The 12,528-nt window shown below is 34.0% G+C and overlaps 1 protein-coding gene and 1 long non-coding RNA gene across 6 annotated transcripts in view; one reads left to right on the top strand and one right to left on the bottom strand.

The window, feature by feature from the left end:
* LOC148628612 (uncharacterized) overlaps nt 1–12,528 on the bottom strand; it is a 77,250-nt gene that overhangs the window by 6,642 nt on the left and 58,080 nt on the right. For both annotated transcript variants that reach the window (XR_015924041.1, XR_015924038.1), the window contains exon 4: nt 9,392–9,462. This is a non-coding gene — a long non-coding RNA (uncharacterized LOC148628612). The remainder of the gene's footprint in view (nt 1–9,391; nt 9,463–12,528) is intronic.
* Nucleotides 6,566–12,528, top strand: part of LOC148628613 (tetraspanin-18B-like) — a 47,371-nt gene continuing 41,408 nt past the window's right edge. For 2 of the 4 annotated variants that reach the window (XR_015924033.1, XM_088591017.1), the window contains exon 1: nt 6,588–6,900. Coding sequence is in view for 2 of the 4 variants with exons in the window: in XM_088591002.1 (XP_088447128.1) it covers nt 6,835–6,900 (66 nt within the window). In the remaining 2 variants the exon portion in view is untranslated. Of the gene's footprint in view, nt 6,901–12,528 lie in introns of all 4 variants that reach the window. The other 2 variants (XM_088591002.1, XM_088591047.1) reach the window with 2 other exon arrangements.

Raw genomic sequence — 12,528 nt, 5'->3', positions numbered from 1 at the left:
AGATGTTAATTGAGATGTATTTTAAAATAGATCGATGGTCTACCATAAACTTTGTCTACTGCAGACGGATATCAGCAGCCATATTGAATTCTGATCCGTCACGTTTTGATTTTCAGTATTAATTTCCTTTAAGGGTAATAATATTTCAATGACAGCAGCCTAGTCAGGTTACCAATAATATTCTTTATTTTGTCATGTATGGCAGACGTTAATTTCCAACTTATAATTGTAATCAGTGAATATAGTCTATAGTCTACTTGATAGAATTACATCCAACCCCAATAAATGACTTTTAAAAATGTTTAAGATATATTTTTTTAATATGAAAATAAACAATGTTGTTTTTTTCCAATGTAAATCAGACGTCCATAGGGACAATTTTCAAACCAAATTTGCGAATCGATCGCAACAGTGCACACAGGGAGCACTTATTGCAATTAGCAGACTTTGATATCTCCAGGAGCATAAAACCGTAATGTAATACCACCGGATAACAAAATAACGAGACTTAAATCGTTTTGCACAACCAATTATTTTTGTTTCCCCGTACCGCGTGAAATAGCCGATTGGAAGGAACTGCAAGGGTACTTTGTTCTGGGAAATTGGTTGCAAATCGAGTGCATCCTACAAAATATAATTAAAGAAGTAGATAGATTGTAATTTCTTTGGCACATTAAGCAAAAATGTTAATCTAATTATTAAATTGTTTAATTGTAAGACCTCCGCTTTGTGGTTCAGTTGAGGTGTAGAATTCTAAATTTTGATGGTGCATCAATGCTTGATCGAGTGCAATGCATGATGGATATTGACAGTTTAAGACAAGTTTTTGCAATTTTAACATTTTCCGTTGCTAAGATGCTTGAACATGCAGGCAGCGAATTGTTAAGCATTCATTTGCTTTGAATTATCAATTTAATAATTTATAACCCAAACGTTGCAAAACACAATACAATCCTTTTCAAAACAACCTATTTGCATTGGCCATTTTACATTTGAGAAAGAACGAATACGTTTGGGTCAAGAAAAACTATATAAATTCTGACCAAGAATAGATCATACATATTGACCCAAAATGAAATCAATACTGCATTAATAATAATTGAGCAGGATATTTTAAAAGTCTTCATAATTTTTAATACATTACAAACATAAAAACAAATCCTTGCTCGGAAACGGCAGCTGACAGCTTTGATAAAGGCAAACCTGTTGTCTCGTCTGGTCGATTTCTGTCATTGCTCACCGAACAAGATAGGTGAGCATTATAAGATTCATTAACTTGTTCCCTTTACGATATCTATTTTTTTTTTATTTTGCCATTAGTTATACCAGAACCAGCTTATAACGTATATTCCACTAATCATAAATGCAGTTACTTGTTCATCAACTAGTTGCTGAACTTGGACTTCAAGTAATCAATCACCTGGTTACGCTGACGACGACTGATTGGCTGAACAATATTTTACTTGTCTTGTGCAATTCTGGTTGTGCAGGAGATTGGTACCCCCTTTTTGTTGGAAACTTTTTCATGTGTAAAATTGACAAAAATGGCAAACAATGTACCAACACCCCCTTTTTCTGAGGAACCTCGGCTGGCACCCCTCCCTTTAAAAGTGTCTGGATCCGATCCTGTTTTCCCTGTCTTTTCATGATGTGGCGACAAATCCCCGTTTCATCACACCTTTTTTATTCTCAGGTAAGAGTATCAGCTAAAAAATAGCCCGAAAATGACAGAAAAGGTCACCGAGTGTTCTTTTCTTTGTTCTTTACTCACAAACTATCACTCAAATGTGCATAGCAAAATAATGCATGGCGAATAACGGTTGTTAATTTAAAGGGGGTTGAATTTACGCACAAATAGGATACACATATATAAGTGAAATCGTTACAGAACTAGCGTGAACGCTCAGCCTATAACGGTACACAATACGAATATCAATACCCAACAGACATGCATCTTATAACTTATATTAAATCGCTTGCTTTCCCTATAAGAAGAATCGCTTGGTGGGGATTCCTCATATTTTGTAAGAAATAATTCGAAATCATCTTCCAAATATACAGAAGATGATGTTTACAAAATACTGGAATTTTCTACTTGCTGACCTATTCCTTTACTCTTATGAGGCTGACTTTATAGCTGATCTGATCCGAAAGAAAAATTATAGAAAGAACATCGTTTAGCTAGACACATTAATCTCAGTTTCCGCTAATTTTGGGGATTTGATACATTGCATCTACCCCAAAGAGCTTGAGATATAAGATACTACAGACACTGTAAAGTCAGCCTCATATCTTGACTTACACGTAGAAATCGACGGTAAAGGAAAACTATTGACCAAACGTGATGACTTTTCATTTAGAATTGTCAACATCCCTTAAGCACTTGCGTATGGAGTGTTCACACCACAACTCATACGTTATGCCAGAGCTTGTCGAAACTAAGCAGACTTTTGTATCGCGCTAGAATTCTAACTAATAGGCTTCTGGAGCAGGGTTGTGTTGCTACAAGATTGAAGTCATAACTACAGAAGTTTTATGGACGTAGTCATAAACTCTTGGATCGTTACGATATATCCATCTGCGCCATGAAAACTGATTTGTTCAACGTGTAATAGGTTTTCTTTCCTTTTTCGTCTATCCCGGACTATACTTTTTATGAGCAACTCGGCGGGTGTTTCTAGAAAAGCAGAGGACGCTCACCCTATCGGTGCAACTGGTCCATGCTTCCAGTTTTTAGTGGAGTCCGAGTTGCTCATTTGCTTTTGTTGCTTTGTGTGTATGATTTTAGTTACTTTATGTTCTTTGTTGTTAATGTCTGTCTTCCATATCAGATTGCATTCTTTTGATTACCGCAATAACCTTGGTTCCCTTGATTACTCTTTAAAAAGAGTTTTGGAAAGGAAGATGGACCAACCCTTACTGGCTGATGACAAGTCCATGTATTACATCAAGAATCCCACAATTAAAAGTCATCGAGATGGAAATACGAAAAAGAGGTGCAAAATGGCATCATGTGATAAAGAATTTGGGCAAGTTAGATCCAATTCTATTCTGCCATTTTAAAGGAATTTTTGTTAGACCAGTGACTTAAATTGTGAAAAAGCCAAATCTATTGCCCAATAATGTAAACTTGGTTTCATGGACTATCATAAGATGTGAATACCCTCAAGTCCTTCAATAGCGTTATATATGATTTTGTAAATCTAAAAAAAAAAACAAAAAAAAAATAAAAAAAAAAACAGTTGGTTGGACACAAATCCTGAACTTTAAAATATAGAAACGACATCGATGAGCAAACCTTTTAGAAAAGCTTATACTTGATACTTGACAATGGCTATAACTAAGCACAGGTAAGGAAGACTCTGTCTTTTGTCCAAATGTATACATAGTTATAGTGTTATTTCAGTCAAAAACCCTCATCCCAGGTATTTAATTACTTTCTTTTTTCCACGAAATTAACGTTTACCAGAGACACCTGTACCCATAATCGAGGAGTCTGTAAAGGTGTGAAGACAACCTAATGGAAACCTACAAAATTGGTTAGTTTAATAATTATGCGGCTTATTTCGATCATTTCTCTATAAGAAACAACGAGGTATGGATCGAACGAATATTTTAAGAGAGAGTCTGATTGATACGACAGCTTGTCAATATCTCTCATATTGTCGCGATCTATCTTACACTCGTTGGTCACTGTATGTATTGTGCGGAATCGGAAAACGCTTTCCCTCCTTTTATGCCAATAATATGGTAAACGATAAATGAGTTACAGGGAAATCAGGTGAATCAGGATTCAAAATAATACAAGGATAATGACTACAAGGAGAAAATAAACATACATAACAATGAACACACAAACCAAAGTAACACGTACAAAGAAACAAAAGTAAATAAGCAACCAGCTGGGAGCATGGACCAGGTGCACCGGTAGGATAAGCGTCCCCTACTTTCCCAGAAACATCCGCTCTTAAAGGATATGTCCGAATAGACGAAAGGTGAAAAAATTTTTGACGCGTTGAAAAAAATTCGGTTCTCATGATGCAGATGGATACACCAAAACAATCCACGAATTCATGATGACAACCATGTAACTTTTGTAGTCACGACTTTAATCTTGTAGCAACAAAATTCTGCTCCAAAAGCCTAATTGTAAGATGTCCAGCACGGTACAAAAAGTTCGCGTAGTTCCGGCAAGCTCTGACATAACTCATGAGTTTTGAATTGAAACCTCCATACGCAGGTACTGAGGGGATATTGCTACAGATAAGGGAATGTTGACGATAAGAAATAAGAAGTTATCGAGTTTGTCGTATAGTTAGGTCATGATCAGGTTTTCCCTTCCCATCGACCTCTAAAAGTATGTCAAGGTACGGGGCTGACTTTAAAGTATCTATAGTGTCCCATATCTCTGGTCCTTTTTCGGAAAAAGCAATGCATAAACCCCCGAATCTAGGATAGTATATAGAAAAACAAAACGTTATCTATACAGCGGAACCTGGGATAAATGAATCATGCAATGGTGAAGGAATAGGCCAGTGAGTGGCAGATCACAATTTGCTCCCATTTGGAATGTCGATTGTTGACAAAAACTTTGGTGATAAAAAGTTCCAGCATTTTGACAACATCTTCTTAGGCATATTAAGAAGGTGATTTAGAATCGTTTTTTTCTTTTTTTTATTTTCATTTTATTTATTTTATTTTATTTTATTTTATTTTATTTTTTTAATTTTTGTTTTGTTTTGTTTTGTTTTTTTTTGTTTTTGTTTTTGTTTTTGTTTTTGTTTTTGTTTGTTTTTGTTTTTTTTTAGAAAGTGAGGTGATTATCTACGAGGACTAGGTATTTATATGGTTTTTTTTTCACTTAAGCATGTGGAAAAAGAGTACAAACACGGGAATTTGAAACATTTAAGGAAAAGGCGAGAGAAAAAACAACAATGAAATACGAAATGGAGTTTCCTTCTGTGAAGACGATCTTTGTATGGAAATTGTTGAACTACATCGTTTAACAAGTTTATCTTTCGTAGACGGAAGACGTTCATTGCATAGAAATGTCTATCGCAATTTTAAAATAGAATAATAAGATATGACTACATATTATGATAAAATGCACAAAATCAGATTAAATTCGGGTAATTTGAATATTACTGTAATAAGATGAAGCATATCACTTGTAAACGCTTCAAATGTAATTTAATAACAAGCTTACCACCTCAACTATAGTGAAAAATGTGCAACCCCTTTGTATTTATAGCCAAAACGTAAAATTAAGAACATAAGGAGAATGGATATAGTGAGTATGTCAAAAAGACAACAACCCCACCGAGATGAAAAATGTCAGTCCAAGGCCACCCATTGGCCTTCAATGAACGACAAGGAACCCCTCACACCACCACTAGGCAGGCTGCAGCTGGCATCAAAATAGCATTATACACGTGTTAAGTGAAATATACATGTATATCTAGACTATCTAAGAAAGTTTTAAAACTTAATGCAAACAAAATCACACACAACCAAACAAATGCTATATTATTGTTAGTTTGATACAACCCATTTTTCCTTAAATGTTAAAAGTCGCTGGCAGTGCTTAATCTGTAACAAAAAACATAACAAAAAACAGAAGTCATGTTTCGCCAACATATTTGACTTCTGGGTATGCCAATAACTACAGTCTGTAGTTATGTTTGATGTAACTGAATACAATATCATTTTCAGTTAGCATGTTCTGTACATTGTCAATGGAAATATATATTTAAGCAATAGCATCATTGTCCTATGATGAAAACTGAACAAATTTTCTCAGGCAGTTATAACACAATTTACGCGTGTTTAAAACTTATATATCTTTCTTGATTGATAGAGATAGTCTATATTTGAAACAAAAAGAGTATTTTACTGTTTCGATCCCTCGCTTTTTATCTATTGCCTATTCATTCCCAAAGGATACCATTGATTCAGTCGTCAGCGTAACTAGATAAGACGGGTGGACGTTAGACGGAAAATAAGGGGGTAAAAGTGGCGGTTAAAGCAAGCAGTGTACATAAGAATTATCAATATAGAGAAGCGGAGAGTAGAAGGGAAAGGTAAAATTTTAGATTAGACGAAAAGGTTTGGGGTTTAGGAAGCACTCTTCCTTTATCTTTTCATCTTTTTGATTATCTGATTATAATTTTTGCGAGAATAATTGATTTTAACTGCAACTGAACTGCTTAGTGTTCACAGCAGGAACTATTTATACAAAAAAATCCAATAATTAATGAGTTAACTAAATTATTTATGTAAAAAAGTATGTTTACTCAACGTTCTGTTCGCTATGCCAGAACTATGAAAGAGCAGCGCTTTATGATATAACACACGTGCATTATATTTCGCCAGATGCTTCTATAATTGTACACATGCGGTAGCCACGCGCGTCAGACCAAATGTCAAGTAATTAATATTGTCTGTTTAATTAAGGTTTTTCTCAAGAGTCAAAGTTACAAATAACTTTACTTATATTATTGAATATCAATAACGCAAGTTAATGTATAGTGTAATCTATGACGATTTCGCAACAAGTTCTTGAGTTATCTGCCCATGGGAATGTGACACCTGGCTATTGTTAATAAGAGTTATATGAGAAGGAATCATTCTGTATGTCTGTTTGTTTGTTATCAACATACTTAAATAAGTATATAAAATGGAGTATATAATTTGTCAGTTTTTTTTCACTTGAAGGTTATTCATATGATCTCATAATAATGGAGTTCTAAGAAAATACGTTCTATAAAAAGCTAGTGACAAGGATTTAAAGATGTTTAAATATTCTGTACAAGAGTGAAAGTGAAATATTCCTCTATGATGGGAGCTAAAGAGGATTCGGATGTTTTTGAAGAGGAAGCCCATGGAGACCTTGACTCTCAGGTTAGTTTACTCTTTTTTTTTTCATACAGGTATTTTTGGTTAACTTTAGGACCCTGTTGGAATAAAATGAGAAAGAAGAGGGAAGATAAACAACACAAGTGGTTGTGTTCGTCTTTTTTTTCCGTCGGTATTTAGTTTCGTTTCGGTTAATTCTTGAGAAGGGGGCCAGACATCATTTTCAAATTTTCAAAAATTAAAAAAACATATCTTGATGTATTTTTAAAATGTTTCTTTTTCTTTTTCACTTTGCATCAAAGCAAGCTTTTACCTTTGCTTAATGCTTCGCTTTTGCTTTTAGAATTTACGCATTTAATCGTTTTTTCCTCAATATTACTGTTTGCTTTTAGATACTTAAATGTACTAATTAGTTCCATTACTAGTCTACACTGCATAAGTTGTTATATCTATCTCTTTCTGAACTTAATTACATAGAATTTATAGAAAGTTTTACTTTAAAACTGTTTTCACAAGGAACTTGTTTAATGTTACAACTTATTTGTGAATCAAGTAAAATATACTAGTAACACTTAGAATTATTTTGTGAAAGTAGCGCGTCAAAGTAGTCAGTCACTTAAAATCATATCAGAACACAGGGGCGGATCCAGGATTTTAGATTAGGGGGCGCACAGTTAAAAATTTTTTAGATTAAATTTTTGAAATATTCTTCTGGAGTGGGTGGAATGTAGATATCTTTTGAGGTAAAATTAGCGAGAAATTAAAGTTTCAACCTAAAACCGCCTAAATCTACCCCTGACAACCCATGCTTTGCAAATTTTAGGGGGGGCGCACGCCCGCCACTCCCCCGGCTGAATCCGCCCCTGGAATTGTTGTCTTGAATTTGATAATTAACTATTGCAGAAGTAAAGTTAGGGGGAACATCGGGTCAGTTAAACGTCGACATCGAGTTTAAAACACTACCAATGACTAGAAACCAAAGATTACTCATAATTAAACGAACCCTCACCGTTTGAAGTATCATCAGCTAATACTAAAGTTACCCCGCCGCCCCCTTTAATATAGTTCCTTAGAAGAGAGGTCAAATGTCCACCAATACACGAGTCTTCAAGTGCCATTTGTGTATTGTAATAAAAATCAGTGGTATCTATGTTTAATTGAACAAAGGTTTGGTCACAGATGTACATTTTATCTTGTATGAACTATGTTGATCAATTTTGCATAAGAAATAAGCCATATAAGGTCACACATACATCTGTCGAAACTTCAAAGATAGCAATCGTTCGTAATGATATCTGTTCGATAAAATTATTTGCTAAATTAGCTTGCTTTTGACGAAGGAAATAAATTGATTAAGTCAATATAGTTTTAAATTGAATAGATTTGAGTCGGAAAGTCGATATTCGTGTGCATAGAGTCCATATGAAACATATTTCCAACCAATTATTTAGAAATTGTATTGTTTATAGAAAGCAATTCATGTCAGTTCATGACTATTTCTGAAATATAGCCTTTAGTATATTATATTAAGGTATTTGATTTCGATAGAGTATATTACCAAAGTTGCAGTCTCTTCGATTTTCACGTTTCTATCTTTTCATGGAGTGATTACCTGCATGGTAATCCAATATTTAGTCTATTACGTTCGAGTTCCTTAAAATTATAAGAATAATCGCAGCGTCTTACGAAAAACAGGATTTGGATGGTCAGTCGCCAGCAATCAATGGATACACCAAAAGCAGAGTTTTAATCACTGTTAAACTATTTATATAGTTATCTCCTCGCTACCGCCCCATATTCCGTCACACTCAGGAATACGACTATTATGATATTGGTTAAGAATAGTACCTAATCTATGGCAAGTTTTTACCTGTCATTTATGACGTCATGAAATGCTGTCATATTGAACAATAAGAGAAAGTTGATCATACAGCAATGTCTAGAAGTTCATGGGATTCCCAACCTTCATATTAACTGTTTTCAAATTCAAACAGTTCAGATTCACTGTCGGATCCAGGTAACGGGAGTTGGACCTCTCTATTCTTTGAACATTTTGTTAATTTTGTGCTGAAATTTGAACTCCCCCCCTTTTTTTTTTAAATCTGTATTCGCCCTTGAGGTTTACTTTATAATTACAAAAACACGTACACCATAGGATTAAGAGGTTGTCCTCAATTAAACCAAAAAGGATGATGAAGTCACACTATTATAATCTTAGTCGTACGTTTTGTCTGCATTTAAAAACAAATACTACCCTATATATTTTTGATGTTTCATGATGGAGCCACTGAGCAGCAACTTTATTATGACTTGAAAATTGCAAGACGTGACGTGACTTATTTTGATGTATCATAATCGAACCACGATTACAAGAAATCCTTTGTCTATTTACATAATGGAACATTAGCCCCCCATTTTGCTTACTGAAAAGAAAATGTATTAATCACATATTCATTAAATGAATGTTCAGTGTCGGTATAATCGTGTAAACAATTTATTTCTCTTCATACGCCTTAATGAGGAACATATTGTATACCTGCATCCTGTTCTGCAAGCCATGTGATCATCATCCTTCATTTTCTCATCTATTTTTTTTTTTATTTTCACCTGCAAGAGGAAAAAATACATGCTCAAGTATAAGGTTTATGGAACACTTGATGCGGAATTTCTGTCAAAATGGGCTAGTTGTAAGCATAAGATGAAATAAAAGTTAACAGTTTGCCAATCAAGTTAATTGATAACATTCCTTTTTTTATCAAGTCGTAAATAAAAAGAACGTTCTTATGTAACTAATTATGTAAAGTTCCTGCAAAATTGTTCTGCTCGGTTGTAGCAACAATGAATAGCATCGACAGGTAAGGACTATATGCTTCATATATTAAACATTTCTTTGGATGAAATATTTTTCGATGAGATGACCTCTGGACAAATACAACAGAATCCAGCAGGAAGGAAACATACTCCGCGTTCTCAAGGAGCAACTCGGCAATGTGTTTGTTTCTGTCCAATATTCTCTTTAAGCATAGGAACAGTTTCATTTTAGTATATTCACGTGGACCTTAGAATCACCGTCATTCAATTTCATTGTTTATACGATTAAGCATAATACATATTAATATCAGACGATACGAAAGACGTCCACTGAACTCCAAATAGATGTAGAATAGATAGATATTAAAGACGTCCACTGAAGTCATAATAGATGTAGAATAGATAGATACTTTCCAACATGGAAAGTATAACGAGAGGAATCGTATGCTGCCCGCATGGATGATTCAAGCCGAGTTAGAGTAGATTGTAAATTGTGATACATTTGCGTTTATTTATTTTTAAAGTACTGTTAATTTTGAATTAAGTTTGCTCTTTGTCATTTAGGTACTTCTAGATTCTTAGTGTGAGTTTTTACAAAGAACAAGCATTCGTGAACAATCCTTGTCTATTTGCAAGAATGCATTGTTTGTTGTTATAATCTGTTGAGTGACAGAAGCATTTTCATCACCTATACTCGTCAGAACATTGTGTATATTACACTGATCATCTCTTTATTAGTTATGACAGCACAGTGCGTGTATATTTCAGTTTTCAGTAATTCATAGTGTCATCATGTAACTAGTGGGGGTAAAAACTGACTATGATGTTATAAATAAAGAAGGATTACGAAGTCTTCCTCTGTCTACATGACAGAAACCTTTTAAAATAGTTCTTAACTTGGCGTGACACGAAAATATAAGCAAATCTTAACTAGCAAATAGGCTTTTGATATCAGACGTTGTTCATAGTTCGTCAAGTATTGCAATCCTGAATCCACAAAATTTCGATTGAAATCCAATCACTTACTTAAATTCATCGGGTGCTTGCATTCAAAATACATGAACCACCTGCTCTCGTGGGCCTTGTGTGATTTTTTTTATTCCTATGAAGCTAGTATAGTTGTACAATCGCTTTCTATGTGCACGGACATTTTAGGTCAATTGATATGGAATTGTAAGGCAGTGATAATTAATTGCAGTGAAGGAAAGAGGTTGATAAAAGAGACTGGTTTATAAGTAGAACTAATACAGCTTTCATCATAGCTAGATTAAGATTAAACTGTACCGCAGTTTAGTTTTGGGTAACCTTGGTGTTTTATACTAACCCACAACAGTGACTGGCTTTGTGATTTATGGTTTAGTTCTGTATGATCATTCGACCAACAAGACTATACGTGATAACATCTGTTCGACAAATCACATTTTGAAATTTTCAGTTTTCAAATTCATGAAAATAATTGGACTTTGAGTTGTTCATGAAACATATCAATGTTCCCCAACGTGAGCCTCAAAGTCTTTCTGAAATTGATGATTTCTTTCTCGATGACACAACACACATGCAGATCAATACATTCCCTACATAAACCCAATGTGCTTAATTCTGCAACAGACAACAAACATGGAAATTCCATGTTATAGTCTATAATTTTTAGTGTTGAATGATTTCAGTAGTTAGTAGAAAGCAAGCCTTTAGCTTAGTTGTTAGTTAAGCCAAATATACATACTTCTTCTCACTTTCTAGTTCTATATTTCAGATATTTCCAAAGGAATTTAATGGATTAAAACAAAAATAGTGACAATCAATTATGGTGAATCATATTTGTCTCATTGATATCAAATCGATTGATTTACAACTAAAGGTGTATTATATCAGAAGAAATTGCAATGTGTTCTCTGGGTATACCAGCTGATCACTCACTGAAAAAAAAATGTTCACTTAGTTTTGAAATAATTTAACTTTTATTGAACTGTATGTACAACCATGTCACAAGATTTTGCCAAGAAGCGATTTGTCATAAGTCTTGACCATCATGATCGAATTTTGCAGGCTGCTAGACCCAACTTTATTGGGCATTTTTCTAAATAGCACGCCTATAAGATATATTTTACTGATACGTAAAAAATGTATCAACTTGTCAAAGAAATTAAGAGAAATAAAATCATTTTTGAAACTTAAATGTTGCCCAGCTCTTGTTTTTGATTCCGATTTCTAATGCCACAATTGTAAATTGACATTGTTCATAAAGAAACTTTTGCTACTTTACAAGAATGGACTAATGTCACTTCATTTAAAACGAGGGTAAGTTCCATGTATTTGAAGCTGTTCAAATATTTTGTTGCATGGCACTTTAAGATGGTACACTTGAGAATGAGTATGGTTCTCAGTCCACATACACATGCTTTCCATCGAATATAAATGACATTTCACGATTTCATCACTTGCAAAGCAAAAAATAAGAAGTCGAAGGCTTATACTGCTTTTCGTCTTTCAAAGCTGTTTCAAGCGTCTGGTTAAGGATACTCAGCTGATAAAAAAAAAAGTATTTAAATTGTACTACATTTTTTCAAAACACAAAATTTGAATTGGTAATAAATACATAGTTCCCTATTAAGACTTCGCGCGGACAGATGACATGTTTAAAGCTCTTGGAACCAATACCATGGTCTCGGGCAATATGAAAATGGCCATGTATTTTATATTTATAACTATTACATTATGCTTAAAGATCTATCAGATTTGTAGTTTCTGGTTCGTGTAGCAAAACACAGCAGGTTTAATATCGATTGTAAAAAAAGTAAAAGTGAATGAGCGTTCTGAAAATGATACTACTTTAACTCAGATATCGACCAAACCAAATTAGAC

Source organism: Perna viridis, chromosome 1 (assembly GCF_037379345.1).
Source record: "Perna viridis isolate PV_CMFRI_1.1 ecotype Kerala chromosome 1, ASM3737934v1, whole genome shotgun sequence".
In the NCBI taxonomy this organism is placed as follows: Eukaryota; Metazoa; Mollusca; class Bivalvia; order Mytilida; family Mytilidae; genus Perna; species Perna viridis.
Note: the sequence above shows the minus strand (reverse complement) of the source record. Positions and strands in the feature narration are given on the sequence as shown.